This window comes from Anticarsia gemmatalis, chromosome 12 (assembly GCF_050436995.1).
Source record: "Anticarsia gemmatalis isolate Benzon Research Colony breed Stoneville strain chromosome 12, ilAntGemm2 primary, whole genome shotgun sequence".
In the NCBI taxonomy this organism is placed as follows: domain Eukaryota; kingdom Metazoa; phylum Arthropoda; class Insecta; order Lepidoptera; family Erebidae; genus Anticarsia; species Anticarsia gemmatalis.
Window position 1 is genome coordinate 477,626 of NC_134756.1, and position 25,698 is coordinate 503,323.

At 35.3% G+C, this 25,698-nt stretch overlaps 1 protein-coding gene across 1 annotated transcript in view; it reads right to left on the minus strand.

Annotated features, from left to right (window-relative positions):
* Positions 1 to 1,026: 1,026 nt before the first annotated feature.
* The window catches only part of LOC142977174 (uncharacterized), a 41,315-nt gene continuing 16,643 nt past the window's right edge, over positions 1,027 to 25,698 (minus strand). Inside the window, exons 4-6 of the mRNA XM_076120913.1 lie at positions 4,282 to 4,407; positions 3,252 to 3,785; positions 1,027 to 3,040 (exon numbers count right to left, since the gene is read on the minus strand). Coding sequence (XP_075977028.1) covers positions 1,364 to 3,040; positions 3,252 to 3,785; positions 4,282 to 4,407 — 2,337 coding nt within the window. The 3' untranslated portion in view covers positions 1,027 to 1,363. The remainder of the gene's footprint in view (positions 3,041 to 3,251; positions 3,786 to 4,281; positions 4,408 to 25,698) is intronic.

The window sequence follows — 25,698 nt, forward strand, 5'->3', positions numbered from 1 at the left end:
TTTACTTACTCTGACGTCCCACAGTTTGTCCGATATTTTACTAAACTAAAACTTCCCAAAATCGTCCTACGTCCTACATCATAGTGGGTCTTCCGCACTTGAAGTCCTACAGTTCTAGTACTAAGTTGTGTCATAACTCTTAAAGATGAGGTGTGAATGAGCCCCTTGTGATATCTGATATTTATGAGGTAACTTAGTACTAGAAACCATTTGTTTGCTGTAGGAACTATAATAAGTGAAGATGTAGCTTTATTTAGTTCGGTAAAATCTTTTGATATGATCCATCACTTGTCAAGGGCCTATCACGTATCTCAGTTGATAACTATTTATTGTTTTCTCACTTAGATAAGACTGATTAACACGTTAATCTAAACAGCAATGTTATGTAACAGAGTGAGTTAATGTTGCAATGTTAATAATCGAAGGAGCAACGTACTGAAAGTATCCATCAATTTGACGTGCACTAGTTGGCAACTCAGATACGTGATAAGCCCGCAGTTTCTCTTTTAGAAAGATAATGATGTTTGCTTGTCAAAAAGATGAAAATCTAGTAGTAGACTAATAATCTTAAATTAGGTAGTGCTGAAATAAAGTTTCTCTATTATTTTATCGAAATTATATTTGAGTGGAGCGCGGGTCAGCTAGTTAGTAGCTAAAGTTTTTGAGTAACTTTCCGCAACACAGAATGTTTGAACTATAACTGACTTGTAGATTTATCCTAAAACTTTAGGCTTCTGTCTTCTTAGGACTATTGTATAATTTCACAAGGATAGTTATTGAAAATATTATCAGTAGCATTGACCGCTCAAACTTTAGTACAAATGTTGACCTTTCAAAGTATACTTCACTCCCAAAGAAATAACAATTGAAATGGGTTTTCTTGGGTCTCATGAGTTCGAGTTCCACATTATAGATATTTAAGCTACATTGGCCCAATAATGGTCCCTGACTTACTGTATGTCTCTTAGGTCTTCTGCGACACAAGATTCTTCTCTATAAGGAGGAATTGTAAAAAAATACTGGTGATATATCTCTATACATTTATTTATCAGAAGCATATAAGAATGTTTTATGGCATCACAGTTCAGCTTGCACCATTGCGTCAGCGTTACGACTTACTCTAATTAACCCTACTGTTATAAAATATATAATACTATCTTTTGATATAATCATATTTTGTACATAGCCTATTACATAAGAGTATTTACATGCTAAAGTTAAACGTTTAATACACTAACTGCAAAAATATTCCTTCAATTTTTCGACTTTCAGAAATCAGTCACAAATTTAAAGTTTCCACAAACAAAAAATCATATTTAAGTATTTAGTATTAAGACATAACACTATCAAGTGATTAATAGAATCAACGGTGGAAGCCTCCGAATATAGACTCCGCGTACTTTCCAAAGAACTGCGGCGGGAATGTTGGTTCACTGGTAGGCTGGTACTCTGTCTGTAGAACAAAATCGCCTGGATTGTGCAACACCCGAGGTTCTAGCAACGGCTGGTAGTGGGGAACGACTGGACTGAAGAAGGGAGCATGAGCACCAAAGTCCAGACCTGAAGGGTGAATGGCCTGGAACCGAACAGTGCCAGGATGTGGCTGAATCGTCTCAGGGTGAGGTCCAATCTCTTCCACCTGATTTTCCTGTTGTGGAATTTGCTGTTCATCTAAAGTATTTGGAGATTGCTCTTCTTGTTCAGTTTGTGATTGCTCCTGACGAGGTTCGGACTGTTCTTGATTACGAGATTGTTGCTCCTGCTGTTGATCATTATGCGTCTGTTCTCTGTGCTCAATTGGTTCTCCTTGAGACCGTATTAAGGGGCGCGTTGTCACTGGTTGCAAATCTTTCGGCAGTTGGCTATGATCCACATTTGTTGCAATTTCTATTTCGTAATCTGCTTTAGTAGGTTCAACGGGCTGTGGTGTAGAAAGAGACTGATATTCTCCAGAGGTGGTTGTTAAACCTGGATGTTTCTCCAGTTTCAAACTCCTCCCTGGTTGTCGTGGTTGGAACTTGGCCTCGGGCTTGAGTTCTGTATGTATTTCTTGCAATTCCTTCGACTGCTGAATCTGTACCAAGTGACGAGCAGAAGTAGGAATGTTTGATTGTTCAGCTCGTGTTAATATTTCCGGTCGAGCAGTTGATGATGCGTAGTACTCAGAAGGTTCGTATGTTAACGATTGAAGGGTGACTGGTGAAGCTAGTAACGACTGTGATGTGGGTTGTGGCGTTTGCAAAGATCTAGAATCTTGGTATGAAGATCTTGGCTGCGGTTCTCTTGGATTGCTTCTGACAGTTTCCGGCTTTGCTGTGGTCGCTTGTAGCAACTGGTCTGGAGGTGATTGAGGCTTCGGTGTGATGTTTATATGTGGTTGCAAAGTCGGGTGATGCAGAGGTATGACAGTTTGTCTGTAAGGTACTGGTGAAGGAGTCGCAGTGTACTGGCCTAATGGTAATACATGGACGGGGCTCTGCGAGCTCGGTAGCTCAGGAAATCTGAACGGCTTGCTTTCTGCCGCTTCCTGATATTTAGGCCTGTGGTAAGCTATAGGTGATACAGTCGTAGATTGTTCTAGAGATTTTGGATGTGGTCCGGCTGCAGGTTTGCCTTCAGATGGTTGTAACTGCACGGGCTGAAGTAAAGGTTCCCGTTCTAATTCATAAAACAGCTGCTGTCTTACAGGGTTTAGGAAGAACTGGTGTTTTGGTTGTGGAATAGACACAATGTGAGGTCTAGGAGATTGCTCTGGTACTTGCTGTAGTAGTACTCCCTGGGGATATTTTGGTGGTTGTACAGGCACATATTGTTGTTCTTTTACTGTTTCCAGCTTCCTTCCTTCGGATTGTGGTGGGCGAAGTTCAGGAACGTAGATCGGCTGCTGTTGGTTCAGTTGCACTTGATTTGATGCACTTGGTTGTTGCTGGAACTTCGATGGTTGTTCGTATTTGAGCGGATCAGGCTGGCGGTCGAAATTGGCTTGGTTTTGTGTGAAGCTGGCGTAACTTATCGCTCCGTTTGGATGAGCGTGGTAAGCCTGAAAGTAGTGAAAACAATTCATAATATTATTATGTAGCTATTGGCAGGTTCACGTGGAATGCAATATTTTTGATACCATTTTGATAAGTTAGAGATATACAGAGACATCATTATTTAGGTATAATCAATTTATCACCAAAAAAGTGTGCATTTGCTCTGCATTAAACAGGGCACCAAAGATGTTAATTGATTTGTAATTTGCAGTATACCTGTTTGGGTATCGACGCCTGTTCTTGTAGTTTGGGTCTCTCAGCCGGTTCAGCTTTCAATGGTTCACGAGTCTCCTCTTTTCCTCTTCCACCCTTTGCAGTGTAATCAAACCCAGGGTCCACAGGAACATACTGGACTAAAGACTGCTGCTGATAGAACTGCAAAGGAAGGTTTTGTCCAGGGAATCGGAAAGGGGTCTGATCGTCAAATATAGGGAAGAGATGAGGACTTGGAGCTCCAGAGAATGTCTTCGGCTGTTGGTACAATTCTTTAGGAAAACTGGGCTCTTGACCAGAAAATCCGTTGTTTAAGGAAGATGAAGGGTAATTCACAGTATTTGGTTTATGATAGGAAAAGAAGTCAGCGTTTTGGAATCCCAGTTGTTGGACTGGAGCCTGGTTTGACGGAAGCTCTTGTAGTTTGTGGCTATCTTCTTGTGGTGATTGGTTTTGTGGTTTGAAGATGTTGGGGTCGGAGTAGATGTTCTTAGTTGCAGCTGGTGAAGGTACTTCGAATATGTTTTGCGGTGGAAGCTGAAAATGATACAAAAGTTTGATTTCATTTTTGCTCGTCGTAGCGACTGTGTATTATTATATTTCAGTGGGTTAAATTGTTAAAATAGTAAAGTTTTCGGTACCTCAGTAAATCAGGATTTAAGAAGGATATCGTATGATTGGAGTACTGTGTTTGCCAATATTCATAATAGTTTTGGCAAAACTACAGAGCTTTAACATACTTTCTTAAAGAAAATAATAACTCTGAGTTCAGATGCCAAGAGTCTTCATAATTTAAATATATGAACATTGTTAATGTATAGTCGTTTTTATTGAATAAGTTTCTAGTTTTATATGAAATTCACACTAACTTAATAGTAAAGTTACTATTTTGACTTTTATACAGGGATTTGTACATCATTATGCTCGGGCAAACAATAAAATACCAAACTAACTCGCGATACTGATATTTTTTATATTATTTTTTTTTTAATAATAAAAATAGTTATATTAAATAACTTGTTTTGTTACTTACCCTAGAGTTATAAGCAGACACGGGAGAGTACAGGTGATTAGCTAGTGCGATCTCAAACGGAGGCCCCTGCCCACTCAGTAGGTCTGAGATCTTCGTGATTTGGGGCAGCCTGGCTCCGAAGATTTGCTGAAACAATATAAACCTTATATTAATGACGTACAGTTGAGAGTTGTTTGATGTTTTGAGGCTAGTTTTTTGGGTTGTGATGAAATCAATAATGTGTTGAGATTAATTGTTTCTGTGATAGTAATAGATGATAGAAATAATTGTGTAATAGACTTGTAGTTAGGCACTAATAAATTAGTATTTGTTTTAGTTTACGCTAGCATCCGCCCGCAATTTCGTCCGTGTGAAAAGAGTTTCCATGGTAAAAAGTATACCTTGTGCTAATCTAGATTATAAACTATCATTAAAATCCATTAATCCCCTGTTTCTAAGGTACATTTAGCGGCAGTCAGAGTATTCAATAGCGCTCAAACTCATAATAAAAAAACACTTTCGAATAGACAAAGTACCGCTATATGTGCTGGTTTTTAATAGGCTTGGAAAATAAAATATGAAGTAACATTTTATTATCTTTGCGTAACTTTCAGCAACCTCTATTTTGAAAAACGTAAACTATTAAGTTTACTACACAAATAGAATATTTCAAATTACAAAAAATGTGTGTACCTCGAATACAATTTAGAGCTGTGTATTTATTTATCTTTTGTAATAAACTGAGAGTAGGGTTTTTGTGATATCAGTGCTTTCATTGTAAAAGTAATTGGCAACAACATTTCAAAATAATGATAATGTGTCTGGAATCATTAAGTTTTTGCAAATGTTAGCTTAATTAAGTCAATATTTATTTTTAGTATATCTTTTTCATTCTTATGTGTGCACTCATTCATTCTTCTTGCATCTTGAACACCGAAACAGAAATCTGGAACACCGATTTTTTCTCAATTCGACTGTATTGCTTCATGGGTTATACATCTCATAGATAAGCTATCCAATAGATAAAGTAAAAGGCACGAATTGAAGTCAATTTATCCAGACGCGGTCAAACCGGGACTGAAAAATTATGACTTTAACTTTGTTCAGAATTAACATGTATGTATATAAGTCGATATAAAAGTTTTCCTTTAAACGTTTCTACCTTAAGACGTGTATGTGCCTTATTCTGTAAATTTAAGAGAATGTTCAGTGCTTTAGGTATCTAGGGAAATGCTGATTGTGGCTCGTCAAGACCTTAACGATGTCAGTACGCAATTCGCTCCGTCGTTGTAAATTTATGCTGCTAAAGGGTTTTTTGGGAAGTTGATGTTTAATCTTAAAACTTGACATTGCATTGTGAAAGAACAGAATGCCTTAAGGTATGAATAAATAGGCTTGTAATCACTTAAAGGCATTATATTATAAAAGTTAATTCCCGTGCAATGTGATAGTTAAAAAGTTATCTCTTATGGGCTGTTGGGAAATCGACATAAAAATAGTCCTATCCTGTTGTTCTAGGTCATAAAGACGGATACTCTATTCGAACACTTCGATGCAAGTTACATAACTAAATACCTGTAGTGGCACATATTGCATGCATTCTTATTATTTGATGACCGCCATTATATTACAAGAAAATACTAAAATTAAAGGAGAAATAAATTACCCAGTAATACTACTTCTAAAGAACATCCATCATCTAATTCCATTCGAAAATAAATGTACAATTATTCGTAATCCGATCTTATGAAGAGCACAAACACGGCATGGTAACGTTTAATATTACAGCCAACATATCGCAGTTGACAGGGAAAATATACATTTTTTCATTCACCCCCCCTCTCAACCCCCTGCCCTGTGTTTCTCGGCTCCTAAGTGGAAAGTCACTTTTACGCAATTGGCACACAAATCACGAAGCAACGAAAGGCGCCTATGTGTAGTCCGGGGGTTGGTTTTTATTGGAGAGGAATTTTTTTGAGTTTCGTAGATGGTAATTATGGTTTTATTAAATATAGATTGTGTTGTAACTGTTTAAAATATATTATCTGTTAAATTTGTAGTTTGAAATACACTCCTTATTTACTTAAAAATAACGAATGAAACAAACTTCAGTTAAAGTTCAATGCTTTTATTTTGCATCAAAAATTCTTTTTTTCATAATAAGATTTTTTTCTTGACATACTATTATAAGTATGTCAAGGAAAAAAACAAATCCTTTAGTTACTTCTGAGCTTACTTGGTCACTTATTGCCTAACCTCTCTCATTCCGAAAGAAGACGGTAGCCTAGTGCCATGTGTATTTTCTACCTAAAATTAATTACACATTAAACCAAAAACTCTTAACCAAATTCCAAAGATAAAGTAGCACATAGATACAGATACAACATTTTCACCACCGCCTCTGACAGACAAACAGACACCTTTCTCAAATCATCTCCACTACACATTATTCCTCAAACAAGTGAGACCTCAGCACAAAGATTTCCCGACGGAAAATAAAAACGTACTTAATACAAATGTAAAGAGCTCTGTCCATTTACATTCACCTTGATAACACGTATAGGTTTTATGAATTAAAGCTTACAGCGCATCGGCTGTCACTGGCCTTTTTAAATTATACGTATAATTTGTATTAAATAATTTACTCTATTGCTTTTCCTAGAGTGTTTTATGTGGAAATATAAAAATAAATTGCTTTTTCGTGAATATATTTTTAGGGTTCCATACCTAAAAAATGAAATATGATCATAAAATTAATAAATATATTTGAACATCTCATATGTATACGTCTATTTGATTCCAGCATTGAAACCAAGCGGGGCTTGTGCTTTGGTAACCGGACGAATGTTACTGATAATCATATATGCAAACTTATAAAAAATATACCACCTATACTCTTCTTCATATTATTATTATAATATTAAATTCCTAATTAAATTACCTACTGAATTTGATAATAATAGCAAAACTGTAAAGTATTGTTCTAGCATCCATAAAACTTTATGTAGTTTTCATCGAAGCTCTAATAAGCTGTTAAGCCCATCGCATGTATTTAAATATTGTGTTTGTGAGCTATAAATATGTGTATTATAATACTTATCACCATTTATGTGCAACACTATTTACAATTATCAAAGTAATTGACTAACATTTAATTTTATAGAATGTTCGTGATCGCTTTTATCCCTTTATATAAATTTATAACCTCTATGACATTAATGTTCAACAATATTTGCAATCAACTAATTAACTACGTAACGTTTAAAATAAATACCATTGTCTATTTACTATTTAACAAGTAAACTTTAAATTAAAATACCACCGGTACGATCATTTGCATAGTATATTAAACTAGCTGACCCACGCAACTTCGCTTGCGTAACATAAGACAGAATGGCTCATAATTTTTCCCATTTTTGTAACATTTTTCACTGGTACTCTGCTCCTATTGGTCGTAGCGTGATGATATATAGCCTATAGCCTTCCTCGATATATGGGCTATCTAACACTGAAAGATTTTTTCAGATCGGACCAGCAGTTCCTGAGATTAGCGCGTTCAAACAAACAAACAAACAAACAAACAAACTCTTCAGCTTTATAATATTAGTATAGATAAATAAATATAATTGGACCACTCACACACGGTCATTTGATTCCAAACTAAGCGGAGCTTGTATTATGGTAATCAAATAACTGGTAGACATACTTATATACTTCAAAATACATGCTTTATAGATACATGTACTCAGAACAAGTACTTGTGCTCATCACACAAATTATTTTTCCCGGGTGGGATTCGAGCTCACGCGACGGTACGGTTATTCCGGCAATGTTACCAAGTTAACCACTGCGCCAAACGTTGAGTATATTAAGAGTCAAACATATTTACCGAACCTATTTGCAAGATACTTTGTAAGGAAAACAACAGAACGAAATCTCTCTCATTCAAGCGAAACATAAATAATGCTCTATCAAATATTACTTTAAGTAAAAGGTAACCAATCATGATAATCACAAAGGAATTCTTATTTAAAGGGAAAAAATATTTACGTAGATATTATTTATGCAAGAAGAAATATGATAAATACCAATCATTTTGTTTTGACAACTTTTAAAAGGACATTTTCGCTTGAGTTCGGAATAAATCATGGTTGATTGAAAGCATCGCATCAATAAATTTGAAACAAAGTATTCTGAATAACGTTTATTTAGCATTTTTGTAAGGTATTTCGTTTATTTTGTACAATTGTCGTAGCTACAGGCGAGAGGAGTTTGTTTTATTTGAATAACTTTAATACTAGGTCGCCTTGCGGAAAGAAAAGTACCTGAGATTTTTTTTGTATACCCAATATTTTTTGGCGAAACATACGAAATAAAAAACCTAATCTCAATTACCGTAAGATTTATTTTAGTTTGAAAATTTGTTCTCTTGGATTAAATATATGTACATATAATATTTTCAAGCCAGTCCGTGACTATGATCGATGCAACACGGTCGCAACTTCGGGTAAACATTTAAGGTATCGTCAACTTTCGTTTTCAAAAGACTTAAGCCCCGTTGCATTATAATATTATGTATACTTACTTAGCAATTCTTTAAATTCATTTATATAAAATAATGAGAACTATATGCTTCTTTAAGAAGTAATGACTAAGTACTGTATCTTACGTAATTATGAACATAATTTCTGACTAACGATAATTATTCCATTTAATTCTCATCTACAGACCAATTCAGTAACCATTATACTAAAGCCGAACTGAAATCTCTGAGCCTTTCAAGAGACCTTTTCTAGAATTACTCGAACATTTGCCTTTATTTCAATATTGCTGATTACTAACTAATACGGCTTTAAGACATTCTAACATACCTTATTTCTAGTCAGTAAATTTCGCTTGGTCACGACACATTCCTTCCCGGGTATAATGTTATGACACTAATCGTCTTATCTGGCCGGGAGGGCCGTTCCCTCCCCCTCTCCCGCGCCCTCCCGTAGCCCTGCAGGTTCAGGCACTTGGTGCTAATAAGATTAGGTACATAACCTCTTAGAGCGCAGGCTAAACAAAAATTTTCTGTGTAGTGTTTCAGTCCTAATAAGGTTTTTGTTGGTACTCTTTAAGAGAGTAATATAGGTAGTAGTTTTGGAAATGTTTTGTCAGGGAGACGTAGAATAATCTTTCTTCTAAGAATATAGGCGTTATTGATATTCGGTCAAGTAAATTTTGCTTAAAATGTCTGCTAACTTTCATGAGAATAGTAATTTTCAATCTGTACTAAAGAGTACCGAAAATTTGACATTTAAAAATTAACTAATCAATTATTTCCTACGGCACCCGTTAGGGGCGATAATCAGTTTTCCATTCAATATCTAGCCGGTTATCGATAGTGTCAGAAAATCGTATAAGTAATCCCTAAATTCATTTTACATACTTACTTACTTACCTTTGGTAAGGCTAATCGTCAGACTTTCAAGCTTCTGACTACTGTTAACAACTGTCAAAGATCTTTGAAAATTACAGCCGGGACCTACAATTTAACGTGCCTTCCAAAACACGAGGAACTTGATATGTATAGGATGGTGATCCATCCACAAAACAACCTCGGCAAGCGTAGCTTTACTTCAGAATAATCCGCGCGATTGTCAACTAAGCCACGTGCTTACGTGAGCACATACATAAAGTACACAAGTACTGTAACAGTAGCTAGTACTAACAACACGAATAGACCATCCCATGCATAATAAGGGCACGTTAACATCTGCCAAATGAGCGGAACATTCTCAACTATCACTAGACGAGGTGCTCTGAATACTTACTATTAATTTCATCATCATCAGGGTTAAGCTTTGGGTTAAGATGTTATGCGTTTCATTTGATGCTGATTTGTGTTTTCGAAAAGGCGTATGTTTATGTGTTTGTAATGTGATATGTGCCCTTTTGGAAATACGTTTTCTGTTATGCATATAATTTGATTAAGCAACAATTTATTAGAATTAAAAGCCTGTGTCAAAAACTCATTTAAACGGATTTAAAGGCATTGACAGGTAGCGTATTCGTCTACCAATATTTCTCTCAGGGCCTTAAAATTGACAACAACCAGAACCGACTATTTATGGGCCCTTCTAAGCCAGTTCAGTTAAAATATCTCTATGCGTTCACCCATCTATGGAATATCGGCGCTAAAGTTGTTTTACTACTGATCGCTTATGGGTAAACGCATAACGTGCCTCTAGAATCACGCTTCAAATAAAAAAAATGATTCGTTATAACCATAGTAAACTACTATTTCTCCCAAAAGTCGTTCACGTAAAACAGTTGGTAACAATAATCCAGTGAGCCATATTCCACGAGGTGGCGATATCATAAAACTTGTGAGACGCAACAGGTCTCACAAATACATTCATTACTGTCAACTACTTTTGTTTGCTAAGTAGTTTGACTTAGGTAATCTTAGGTATTGTGAGATAATTACTGCTTGACGAAATTATCAGAAGGTTTAAACGTCTTGTTGTATTTACAAAGATTAAATGAGACATCATTTTTGTGATTCTCGAGGAATGTTAATGAATGGTTAAAGAAGAAGATTGTCTCTTTTTGACTCTTTTATAAAAATACTAAAAAATAGCCGGGTCCAGTCAGGACCCGGCTAATTGCCCTTGTGTCGCGGGGACTACAAACATACAAACAATGGACACAAAGTGCAACTAGACCCGAAACAATTATTTGCGGGCACAAATAATTCTTCCGCGTGGGAATCGAACCCACGACCTCCCGACGCAATGGTATCGGCGTGGTACTTTGTTGTACCTTTGGTACGACCCTGGAGAACTGCAGACCTAAACCGTTTTAAACTTTTGTGTATACAATAATGGAGTACGAGTAGGACTTGTAAGACCATAAACAAATTTTAATCTGCCTTTGCCGCAACGCGAAAGTAGGACAGAACTTCTCTATATTATTAGTATTACTACAATAAATACTATATCCATATACAAGACACATAATATTCTATCCTCGGAGTATTAACCCTAGATTTCACTTAAACATAATAAAATAAGACTTATTATTTCAGTAAATAACTCACGATGTTCATAAGAGACGTAAGAACAGATGTTACAGCACTGACACTAATAAAACTTCTAACACAATAACTTGTTGACAAAAACACATAAATAATGTGACACTTATTAACTTTTAGGTGCGCTACACTGCATGTCCCGCTCCAGGGAGGAAGTGGGGGTCTTCAACAGTCACCACAAAGTGGCCAGGACGCGGTACCTCCAATTGGATACTCCGCGTCCCAACCCGTGCGGTGCTGCTATTTGATTATTATCTGTTGCGCGATTCTCTACAGTCGGTACTGTCGAGTATTGAAAGTTTGACAGTTAAAATGTACTGTGAAAGTAGTTCCTACGACGTCCGGTAGAGGCGCTTATAAGACGCCTTTTTTATTTTTGTAATCTTCGCAACAGCTTGCTGTTATTTTCAGACACACAAAAATATTTGACCAGTGCTTAATATATTTGTGTTGATATAAGCGAACCGAAGAGTCGGTGCAAGCCAAAAGGTCTTTTGTTTCGACAAATACGACCAGTACGAATAAGTGCCTTACTCATCGTCCAGAAAAAGTTTACAAAAATAAATCAAACTTATTGTCTAAAGTAAGCTAAAAGTGCCTTGTTTTATGTTGTACAAGATAATAAGACAGAAAATTGTGACAGTCTTTAATAATGTTTGATGATACAGTTTGTTAGGTCTCGTACTTGTTCTGGATATTGTTGAGTTCTTTGTAAGCATTGGTCTGGTTTTTCTGATTGGTTTTTGGTATTGAAGGTAGAGTTATTGTTGATTTGTTGATGAAGAGGTTTTTGTCTGATAGGTGACTTTTTTCCAGTCTTGTTTCAAAAACACTCAATACGTTTTCCTCATAAAAATGTCTATCTTTAACGAAAATTTCGAGACTTATATTATTAATTAGTTATTGATCTGCGGACATTTTCTTACATAGGTTGAGTTTTATTTATTGTGACATTGATACGAACAATAATAAAATTGATCTTGGTTTTTCTTCTGTTTAATGGACTTTTAACAGTTAGAACGCTGACCCATGTCGACGCACTGAGTTCACATGATGACACTCAGTCCAAATATCACTATATGATCACCCATCTATAGAATGACCGCACAAAGGGTTGCTTAGCTCACTGATCGTTTATTCTTTGAGCGCCAGCTCACTAAAATCCATACGTTAATCCGCGTTATACTTCCTGATAGTTAATAGTCCCGTATTTGCAATCGCTTCCAATACAACATTACCCCACTAACCACAGCATACTGTCACTCTAATTCGTCAAACAAGCGTGAAACTATTGCTAACCTATAGGCGTTAATTAAGGAGCAGTGAGGCAAGAGGGCAACAGTCTTTAATTGCTGGTGTGTGGAAACGGACCACTTACGGACATATTTGCTGAGAAATGTGGGAAATGTTGAGTCGTTTGATAAACTACCTGTCATAGATAAATGTGTTTTTATTATTTAAACATAATTTGAGGAAACGGAAGCTTGTTTTTATTAACTTTTCGTAAATCCGGGCAATTATTGACCGTTGCTTTTAATGAAAAGTAATAAGGCTTAAGGATTTAGGCTCTATTTGGAGACAGCTAGACACAGAGATTTATACTCAAAAAATGAAGATGTCGCTACTGGTGTTATGTAAAAAAAAACAATCAAGAAATAAATACTTTTATACAAAACTTCAGTTTACATTTTAAATCTTATTCTTAAGGTGCTTAACTATTTAAGTATCTGTACTAAAAGTATTACTTTGAAGGACTATGAATATCCTGGTCATTCATGAGCTGTGAATCTGAAAAAGCTGAATATTAATTATCACCAACCGCATATTATTTCCAATTTAATAATTAGTCTGAAAATTACGATCTTAGAAGTAAACATGACCAAACCTTTCTCCTACTTAATAAAACTCCTAATTTTAGCAACAGCCCAGGCTATCCGAATTTCAGTCTAGACCTTATTAAAAAGGCTAAATCAAGTGTCCCCAAACAAAGCCTTGGTGGAAATTAACGCAGCAATTTCGGAGGTGGGCGCAAACAGACATATAACTCTTCAAACAAGTTGGGATTAAATTTTGGAAGAAAAATGTAAATAAACGGTACAAAGTTGTTAATAAAGTGTTTGTTTTGAAAGTTTAAGGGAGGATTTAGAAAGTGGGTTATGTTTTGGGAACATAGAACGTGGGAGAAAGAAAATGTTGGGAAAGTTACCTGGGTGAAAGAATTTGTCTTTTATATTAAAGTCTGACTTCTTATGTATGCAACTGGGCGTCGCAAAGTTTCAAGTTTGATTTTAAAATGAGGCAAATTTGTTATTTTTCTAGGAAACAGCTTGAGATTTGAAGGAAAAGGTCACTTTTAACAGAATTCTTCCTAATACTCTGTATTGATCAGCTGCGTTAGAGTTACCTCTACCTATATGTATCTAAATCTAAGAACGAATAAATAAATCAATGCCAACAAGACCTGATATTAATACACGAACTTAAAAGTAAAACGTTGAAAGACCGCTTTCCAAAAATCCACTGACATTACATCTAATAGGTACACAGTCCATTCTATACCTCGCATATTTACATAGATGTAATATAAGACCTATTATTAAAACACGAACTTAAAAGTAAAACGTTAATAGAACTTTCTCCGAAATTTCACTCACATGTATACATTTAATACCATTACGTGGTCTATTCTATACTTCGCATATTCACACAGTGTAACAGTTAATATGCAAAAACCGTGATATTGCTAACGTGGCGCGAATCGCCCTGAATCGCTTGGAATCGCTCTCAATCGCTCGTAAGTCCACAACGAGGCGCTAAATCGGACGCCCCTACTAGGTTCGAAGCCGCGATTTGCACTATGAATACATTACACAGAAGTTCAACTGATGCTTGCATATAACTATAAAAATAATTGGTACTATGTTTTCTTTGCCGTCTGTAACTTCCTTCACATAGAACTTTGCAAAAGAAAACACTCATTAGTTATGTTATTTAATTACTATCACTTTCGTTCAAATCGGTTTGATAATTTTACCACACAAAAATTATCAAACTGATTTTAACCATCGATCTCTGATGTTTTGTAATTTTTTTATAATAAGTAGATACTTAGATGAGATGTCTGTATATGTGAAGGTTTTACTCCAGGACATAGTTTATCATCTCTCTATTTTTTACCTAAAACAGTCCAACATTTTAACCTCGAAAGTGTAACAGATAGACAAACAAAGTTACTTCCACTATTATACCAGTTACTAAAGTTCCTTGATCATTTATTTTAGAATATAAGTTTGAAGCAAAGTAAAACTTAAAGCAAGTTCTACACGATTTATTGAATAACCAGCGTTTCCCGCAACTCGTAACGCAGTAAATAACAGTTTTAAAAATACTGCTATTTAAATCTTCCCGTTATTTATAGCAGCTTAAGTTGAAAGTAGCTCGTTATTTATTACCTAAAACTATTGCTATGTACTGCAATTAACCTCGGAGACTACGATAAGTAATTAAAATAGTTTTTATTGGTTTTCAAAGTTAATCTTGCGAAATACTTTTGTGGGTAGATAAATAGTTTGGGATTTTCTTACGCAATATTTATTGGAGTCGATTTATAGACAAATAAGTACTTAAGTACTAGGATTAATTGTTTTCTTTTCAAAGTTTAAGGTGCTATCAATTGTCTTGCATCCGTTCTACCAAGAGTTGAGTATAGTAGAGAACCTTGTATGCAAGGTTCGCGCTTGGAGAAGGTATATAAAATTTAGATGTTAGGACATCAGTGACAGGCGTGACAGCAAGCATTTGCCACGCATATTTTCCTACTATTAAGAGATTTCTAGGAATATTATCTTTTTTACAGAATTCGTGCTGATTTTGTTTATATCTGGCCGAAGCAAAAAGCTTTAGTTCGCGACGACTGTGTTCCTGCGCCGAAACATCAAGCAATACAAGGTAAACTTGGTATTTTTGAGCACTCTAACCCCCGGTTTTGAGGTACATTCAGCGGTAGTTCATCTATTCATCTATTCATCTATTCAATAGCGTTAAAACTCATATAAAAATACGCTATCGAATAGATAAACTACCGCTAAATGTACCTCAGAAACCGGGGGTAAAAGATGTTTCTAACTTCACCTACTCATTTTCACTGTGACTGTGCCTATGGGTCCACAAAATAACGCCAGCGAGTGTATGGCAGGATTGTCGGCAATAAACTCGCGGCTATCGTCATAGCCGATAATGTCCGGCTTACTGCGGCTATTCGGGGGCACTCGGCAACACTCGGGTGTGTTCGGCTATTCTCGCCTATTTTCCCTTTCGTTACGCCCAAGGGCCGGCAGTTTTAAGTGAGTGAAGTTAAATTTGTCACGTACGAATCTCACGTAGCGTTTTTGTGAAATGCTTTTTATTTCTTATTTTTTAAGTGAGAGAGGTCAGAGAGGTCAGGTTTTCGTTCCTTGAAAAAACAACGCACGATATGTATATTAACCTATTTCAATAAAGGAGAAGGTTTTTAATTCCTGCGCGATAATTTTAAAATAAAAATCTAGTACCTACGTAATTGGTAAATCAACACTTATAAATATTGACCGGTATACTTTTTTAGCATGGAAACTAGGTATTTTAAAAGATTTGTTATTTAAGAACCATCAGAGGGTTATCTTCAGGATTTAGCTACAAAGTTACCGTGAAGCATGTTTGTGGTTACTGTCTACTTCCTAGGAACAAAGGAGCGTTATGTATGCAATGAACATAGAATATTAATTTAGATTCTGTTACAGAAACTGGTGTTAACATTTATGTAGAGTAAAAAGAACTCGTGTTAATTAAAATTTAGATTGGCTTATATAAAGTTAAGCTTTAGCTTGTTTACTTGTTACAGCTATTAAAGTTTCAAACAATAAAAAACTTTGGTTCCATCATTGGAATGTTTTCTAGGTCTCATTGCATTTCACAAAATAAGCAGTAAAGGAAAGCATATTTGATCGATAAACTCTACACTACTGACTTTACTTGTTTCACATAGTCTGTATCTAAATCGTGCACTTTACTTTTTAAACGCTGATAAACACTTTTAAACTAAAACAGCTCAGCGGCGGGTGTAGTAAAAAAAGCACAAAGCCAGCTCGGTTTTTGGTCCTCAATATTTCATTGTATAATTACCAAAAATTTAACAAAAGTGTAAAGCTTTCCAACCACAAAGAACTATATACGGTAATCCAATTAGTTTTTAAAGCAATAACAAACAAATTGCACGAACACCCATTAAACCAGCCACTAACAAACCAAAATTACAATTTCGTGAACATCGACTGCACATATTTACGACTTACGGCCAATTAAAACTTCGCGCTCATTAAAACAAAATTAAAAATATAAATCAAATTTGTACTACGGTATAATCGGGGAAACACTTCTATCTCTATCCCTTTCTATCACGGCTGTTATTCGGACCTCTCTCTCGCTCGCGAGGTTTTATTTTGTGGTTAGTGGTTAACTTAGTGTCAAAGTTGTTCAAGCTGTCCGAAACTTTTTGGCTTGGTTTACCTGTTATTATAATAAACAGTTAATGATTTGCTTACCCCTTCCCCCCTAGAAGACGTAGTCTTAGCTTATGAACACAAATCAACTGAAATGCGAAAAGTCAATGTTTATTTTTGTACTAAGATAGTTAGTAATTCAAGTGGTGATATATGGTTTTACATTTAACTAGACTTGGATATCATGTTAAACTAGCTGCTTATATTTCAAATTTCAAACGAAACATCTTCATAACCCGGAGTTTATTACCTTGCTCGGAATAACAGTGGACTCGTCCCCTAAATCAGGACCAAAAAATACCTGGATTTCAAGTACACCTTTGCCTTCAACAGCCTGTATAAAAAAAGTTTTGCACTAAAATTCTAAGGTCTCGCCTTCGCTACGCTTCCGTTACCGCTTGTCTCTTAAACCTTGTACTTTACTGTTACATTTTCGCTACAATTGCCTTGTATTGCCGGACAATACATCATAGTTATGAAGCCTTAATATCGCTACGATTAAAATTAAATATTGCGAAGCTCCACAATTTAAGAGCAGCAGTTATTGAGATTAATGTTTGGTTTCTATGTTACGGGAAACAGATTGTTGTCGTTGTAAAAGTCTGGAGTTTTAGAAATATAGCGTTATTTTTAAAAGTGAGACGGTTTAGATCCTGTGGGTGTTATAAGAAAGTTTTAGATTGTGGAAACTATGTGGTGTATTGTCTAGTATTTTTAATGAAAAATGCTTAAATTAAAATAAATAGTACCTACAGAGATGGTTTATTACGCCACAGTCCATTTTTAGGCTTTTTGCGCTTATTTGAAAGCTATGTTTAAGTAGTGGCATAAACGGCTCCAAATGATGATTTAAAAAAACTTGCACCATACCAAAGTAAATTCATCGAAACGTAACTTAATAGCAAAATGATCTTTTGTTTTTTTTACTAAATGTCAGTTGTACTTACGATTCACCGGGATCATAATAATAATAATTTAAACTATTAAATGCAAGTAAACGACATATAGACACCAAAACTAGCATTTATCAAAAACCAAAACAATATTTCAATATCGGAGAGCTGTAGTTTTACTCTTCCACATTTCCTTCACACGCTGCACTCTATTCTCCGAAACTCAAAAAGGAAAGGTTTCCGAATTAGTTTTATCACGTTTCAAACAAGAGTTTTACAGTGGCAATAAGTAAGAGAGTGAGAGTGAACGGACGCACAGACGCGATAACCTTACCTACATAAAAAAGGACCCGGCTATGTTTTACTGCCGACGAAACACACGGGACAACAAATTTCGCTGCGACGTTGAAAGAAAATTCCAAAGGATTATTAGAATGTGAAAATTGTAAATACGCCTTGGGTTGGATTCCGATTTTACGTCTAAACTGCTGAACTAACGTCTAAAAGCTTGAAAGGATAATAGACTATAACTAAGGAACACATGAGATTAGGATGAAAGGTTAGCGCAAAACAATCTTATATTTTCTCTTATTTTCTTTGGGTGCTTCTTTTTGAATTGCTTGTAAAATCACACAAACATTAACAAAATATATAAACAAAAGACATTGATCAGAATAAAACTCCTATGTGATATAATTCTTTCATTTCTAATTTCGTCATTTCTTTCTAATGTGTTACTCATTTAGGATCTAATATATTTATTTTTATAGTCTTATAAATAAATTTGTCTTGTTGTGTTGTAGCAACAAAGCTACCTTCACGACTTAACAAGGCAAGTCAACATAACAGTGTAGTATGCACAATTGCGATGTTTAAGCTACTTAGCGCGGCTGCAGCGACGAGTGCGCTCACTTAATTACTTCATATTTGTTGCACAAGTATTTTGTTTTAATTCGTATACGTGGGAAAATAACGCGAGGGGCCAAATTGTGTTACTGAGGAGAGTAGATGCTTCGCTGATCTGATAAGGTAGTGGCTGTAGTGTTATGCGTTTTGATTGTAGGTTTTACTTGAATTTTGACGACCGATTGATGTTTATATCCGAGATGTTTTTCGAAAGGTTGGATTACTGAAGTAGATGTTTTGTAAAAGTTTAGTTCCTACTGAAAACACCTAAATAAGAAAATGTCAACGCACGCTGTGAAAAGATGAAAAGATCAGCTAAACAGAAACAAGCTTAATCGCCTAGAAAACTACATACATTCTAAGCCGACCGTGGATACCCGTACACATTTATAAATGAGCTAAAAGTAAAACTCTTCTGTTATTCGTTATATCATTGACTATAATAATTCACTGTAGCCACGTTGTGAACACATCAGTAGCGTGATTCCTTACCAATATCAATTATCAACAATGGGCTAGCTATCGAGTATATTTGCATGAAAATCTGATCAGCGCCTCTAGCGTGTGTCACTGAAATAATATTTACAGTACAGTCTTAATGTCAACCTCTCAATACTCGATCAATCCGACTGTAGAGAATTGCGCTATAAAACACAGTTAATAGAATTTTAAGAGTATACGATAAAGACAAGCGATCTCAGCGTTTATTTTTCTATAACAAATATATTTTTGTCGTGTCCTCTTCAACAGAAATTTGTTCAGTATGTTTCCACTCGTGATTTAAGTAGCGGAGTGGGTGGTCCATTTGCACTGATAACTTCTGCCGATACCGTTTTTAGAATAATCTAACTCTAAGTATTTCTGGGGCGTAAGTCAAGATCGATACGGAGAACCGTTTCATTTGTCACACAATTCAGATAATGGATACCGTTTTACTTATTGCTACAGATTTGTTTGATGGATGTTCTAGTGGAAGGAATTCTGGAAAGATGTTGGCTGAAAAGCTGGGATTGGAAAGGGAGTATTAAAATGTTGAATAGTTCAATCCTTACTGTAAAGGATGCTAGATTGACAGTAACGAGTGATTAATGAGTAAAAGAGGAATAAAGCCACGGATAAATACCGCTAGTGTAATACCGGAAAGTGATAAATATACAACGGAAGAGATTATAATAGCCTAAAAATAGGTAGACATTAATTAAATAAGATATTAAAAGCTACTTGGAAACTTTTTAATCGTAATTTAGTGCAAGGCTATCGAAGAAATTGATATTTTACTTCTGTAGATAGATAGATAAGGTTAGATTTCACCACGTTGACCAAGTGGTCAACGTGGTGAAATCTAACCTTATCTTTATCTCATTACGAGAGAACTCTAGTCATGAGTCAGAGTACAGAGTACACATCTATACTTAATATTATAAAGCTGAAGAGTTTGTTTATTTGTTTGTTTGAACGCGCTAATCTCAGGAACTACTGGTCCGATTTAAAAAATTTTTTCAGTGTTAGATAGCCCATTTATCGAGAAAGGTTTCAGGCTGTATATCATCACGCTACGACCAATAATAGCAGAGTAGCAAAAAAAATGTTACAAAAACGGGGAAAATTTTGACCCATTCTGTCTTATGTGACGCAAGCGAAGTTGCGCGGGTCAGCTAGTGTAGTACAAAAAGACTGGTCATCAAAGTCCTTTGACCCTAAGTTCAGTACTCTTACCATTACATTTTAACTTTCGTGGACAGACACATTACAGTAGTTTTACTAGCAAACGTATAGAACATTAAGAGTGTATTGGTACATAAAACTCATCGGTGCTGGACTTTGCCGCCGATATTAAGATGTAGACGAGTATTCGACTATTGAGCGGTGTTGCTAGGTTATGAGTTTTGTTTTTCCCGGAAATTTGTGGAAGCTAGGATTTTCTTGTGTATTATTTTGTAACGATTGGGAAAAATATGTTCAGAAGTTGGTATATGTATTTTATTTAGGGCGTTACTGGCTTGCAAAATATAACATATTGCGTAATGTTTAGTAGATGACTTAATGAAATCATATTTTGAATGATTTCTTAACACCTACTTAAACTAATACATTTCAAAATTGTACCACATGCAGGGAAAGACTTTCTTAATATTTGATTAGCAATTATCTCTTATTTTTTGTACTGATAATAATGATATAGATAAGTAATTCATAAATTTCTTACTGTCAATCATCCTACAAACTTTGCACCCTGGTCCAGCTCTAAAGATGTTTCTTAACATAGAAAATGTCCCTACATCGTGTAAAAGTCTCCACGTCTGGCAACACTGTGTGTTTATCAGCTCACAAGTGGTATGCTGGAGCGCATTCCTAGCGCGCTGATGTCTGGACCTCTCTGATCATATACAAGTAAGTAATGGCGATCTAACTTGACTATAGTTTGTTCTAGTCAATATGGAGTAGTCAAGTTTTTGGTTCGAAAGTGGAGTGACGAGGAATAAAAGGGATGCTCAGATAGTTTTGATGTGTAGAGACAGAATAAATGTACAAATAGTCAGTGTGGAATTAAATGGATACACCGGCAGAGGACGTCCTTAAAAGATATACACAGATCAAAAAGGTCAGGTGTGTATTACTCGTAACTGACGATCCTTTAAGACAAGGTACAAATAAATATATTTATGATTAGACAACTCACACGCGCATTATATAATATGAATGAAACAAAAAAGTTTTGTAGGGATTGTAACAAGTGGTGTTCTTTTCATCCATGCCAACTTCGATTGGAAAACGGTGTGAATTTATGTATGTTATGAAATATACTGTGTTAAGTATATCGCCCGATTTTCTGGTATCGAGAAATCGAATCGCAATTCTCTAAAGCTTTAAGTGCAAGACTAGAACAACATATTAGGCGAAATCTATTTAGGACGTTTAGTTGGCGTCTCAGTCTCAGTGTCGCAGTTCCAAGTGAATATTTGTCTATCAGCTGATGAGGGCTTCCAACTTACTTGTTAACTCTATTTACAAACACGCTACAAGCTGACACTTGAAATGTGTACGGATTTAAACGGCGATCTTTTTAAAGGAACTTAATCATGACATCAACTATTTCTTATCAAGTGATAAGAAATAATGAGCAAGATGTCCTGTTTTTTTTTGTAAACTAATTTAATTACAGAATAATAATTAGTGCAATTTGCCATTTCAAAATAAAGGTACATGATTGGACTTCATATTGCGGAAAGGATCTCCTACAGACAACTATTGGATGGAAAGATATCGATTCAAAGATATTATTATATTTTATTGGTCAACCTAATGCCAAAGTTGTTCTGCCCTTAGAGCCTTTTGAAATGGTTTAATGACTGTTTCAAATATAGTAAGAAAGACAGTGTGTTGCATGAAAGTTTTCAGGCAAATATTTCATGATTACCAGCACGGCTTGAAACTAACGGTACTATGGATCACATAAATACATATTACGAGTAGTTCCTGAAAATTGAACCTATGAGTTATTACACAAAGTGCATTAGTAGTATCGTATCAAACTTCGTTATCGTTCATGACTGGTCTCCATTACATATCTCCAGCCTACAGTAGATGGATATAACTTGAGTAATTCGATAACAAAAGAATACCTAGATAATCATTTTATTGGTTTTATTTTTTTTATATTAAAAGAAAATCGTTATTATTTGCACTGGAATATTTACAATTCATAAAAGGTATTTTAACCTATATTTTTTTTACTTTGATTGGCAATTGGTATCGCGGTAACAAAATAATTAGTTATTGTTAAGCAGCGGTCGATCTGAGGCTATCTCATTCAACACAGCCCGTAAAAATAAAAATTAAAAGTTATGAATAACGAAACAAAAAGTTACATTTCTTTTCTTTTTTACTGTCCCACTGCTGGGCAATTCCTTTCCTAAATTGAGAAAGAAGTTAGGCCCTATTCTTAGTCGAATATTGGTATAACACTATAATAAGTAAATGCTACACACGGCGGGATTAGTAGTAAGGACAAGGAACAGTATCGAAGTGGAGGAGCAATAAGATTAGGTAGAATTAGAAGGTTTTATCTTAAGGTCTCTGTAATGAGCCGACAGTGTGATAATTACGTCACCATTTACTTAACTAGAGTGACGATATTGACACGCTGTAAGTAAGTTGCGGTTATAAAAGAAAGATAACTGCACGTTTGGCGCAGTGGTTTAAGCGGTCACCTCGCCACGACAACCGTAGCGCCGCGTGTGGTGGGTTCGAATCCCACCCGGGAGAAATATTTATGTGATGAGCATGAATATCTGTTTCGAGCCTGGCTGTCAATCTATCTATAAGTATGCATTTAGAAATATATAAGTATGTTTCTCGGTTATTTGGTTACCAAATAGTACAAGCTCTGCTTACTTTGGAATCAAATGACCAATGAGTTGTTTAATGATATTTGATATTTTATTATATTTAAAGGTTACATTTATTGAGGGCATGCAAAGTCCCCAACCCGCACTTAGCCAGCATGGTGGAATCAAGGCCGACTCCCCCTCGTTTGGGAGGAGACCCTTGTCCTGCAGTGGGACAGTAATGGGTTAAAAAAAACCAGTATTAAAACTATTGAATAAATTTAGAGTAATATCAGAGATACTTGATAATATCCTGTATGACAAGATGTATGGATGTGAATGAGGCAAGGGTAGTTTTTAAGGATCGTACTGAGTGGCGTTCTTTGGTCTCTGCCTACCCCTATCATATATATGTATGCACCAGATATATATGAGGCTCATCATTAAGAATATTAAGAATACGAAACTGGATAGTGTATTACTATGTATGTTACGAAAAATTTACACTTTAATCAAAGATCGTTCTATTTTACGAAATAACCTAAAATTTTTCTCATGCGTTTTGCAGTAACAGCAAATATTCTTCAATTCTCTCGAAACAATAAGTAAAACATCGTCATAGAAAATTATGAATTGTTTTAAAAACGCTCGGGTTGTCGGCCATGACATTTGACAATTAATTGTCCCGGTATTATGGCTAATGACTCAAGCCTGGCGCGGCATAAATACTCCGAGGGATGGGAACTCACACTGCATGGTTGTAGACCACAGTTTGACCACAATCAGATTGTGTATAGAATATTTCATTTTAGAACGACAGTTTTTGTTTTGGCATGTTCTATGTGAATTTTATCACGCTTTTTTTAATAAAAAGTCTGGTGATTGGATTATAGGACAAGCTTTATTCTAAATGCAAAATTAACCCAGTTCTTTTGTTTACTGCACTGTCGCCATATATAAGCATAAAAAAATTAAGAAAAATAATGGTAATAATATTGATTAAGAAGCTTGACTAGGACTTTCAGCCTTAAAAGGCAGCTTGAAAAATCGGAGTAAACGTAACCTAAATATATAACTACCATACAGTATGCATGCAACGTCCACAAAAATCGTGCCTCACATGTGGAGAAAACACAACAATAGTTAAACATTTTGTTTCCCCGTTGTCCAATATCGGTGCATGTTCTAGAATGTTGCCGTAATGACGGCCGTTGTTAAAAATTGCAACAAGCTACTGCGGTTTTCATGTACACACACATGGCTAGATTTCGGCTAGGTAAGTTTTAATATTAAATCCTCCTATTGTTAAGTGGTCCTCTAAAACATCGTGATGAAACCTTGTATGCCTTAAATTTGTTTAATACATTTATTGAAGGCATGCAAATCCTCAAACCGCGTTTGGCCAGCGTGGTGGACTCGAAGCCTAACCCCTCCCTAGTTTGGGAGGAGATCCTTGCGCTGCAGTGGGACAGTAATGGGTTAAAAAAACTGTCTTTCTAATTAACACGCTGATAACTACAAAATACTGTACAATTTATCTTCTAATTAATCTTCTGTGAGTGTATGAATTTTTCGTGCTATGAATTACAAACAGAGATTCTAGGTATTATTATATTAAATGCATAACATAATTTTGCTGTTGCTGGAACTCAGTTCGTAGTGAGTTGCTTATACTTTTTAATTCAGTTATTTAATTATATTATTATTAATATTCAGAGCTTAAAAAAAATAACGAGAAAAGCATAGTAAAATAGTTGTTTAGAAAAATATTACCGATTATTATTATTAACTTCGACCACACATTTTTAAACGTGGTCACAAAAACGCAACAACCAAAAAAACATTACATTATAAATCACAAAAAACTGCACGATATTATAAAATAAATGGCCAGAACCCCATAAAAATAATCGCACCACTATTTGTTATCACACACTCATGGTTTATGCAAAAGGTTTGTGACCACACTTGATTGATTCCATTTATTTTCATAGATATCACTCACGGATTTATGGGGCCGTCATGTTAAACACGTAATACATATATTTGGTGGAAATATTACTGGGGCCCATGGTTTTGGCGTTTTTATTACCTTGAAACTAGAGCCCTCTGTCGGACTGGTTTGGAATTAAAAGTTATGTCACGTTTTTGATTTGTGGTCGGCGTAATATTTATTATTGATTAATTCATGTAATTTGATTGAATTAGTTGACGCCTGTTGTATATTAAATTAATAACATATTATATTGCCATATTAAGGGCCAATTACTAAACCTCAGATTGCGACCACAGTTTTATAATTGAGAAAATTGGCTTCGGAATTAAATCCACCAGTAAATTTGTTTTTGTATGTGAAATCTAGAGAAGTAAATTAATAAAATTTTATACCTTAATGAAAACGAGAGCCAGAAATCTTGCAATCTTCACAAGAAGAGTTATTTAAAGCCAAAGTTACTTAAGACAAATCATTTAGTTTCTTAATTCATTCACGAATTTAATTTGTTTATTGATTTATCAAACCTTTTAGGTTAGTAGGCGAGTGTGGTCACGAGACTGGTTGAAACAACCTGCCTAAATTTTAATAATTTTTCGGTTGTCAAATTGTTTGCATAATTCTGTCATCATTTATGTCTAGATTGCCTAGTTTATGTCAAGGTGAAACTACAAAGAAATTATGTTAATCGTATGTCGAAGAA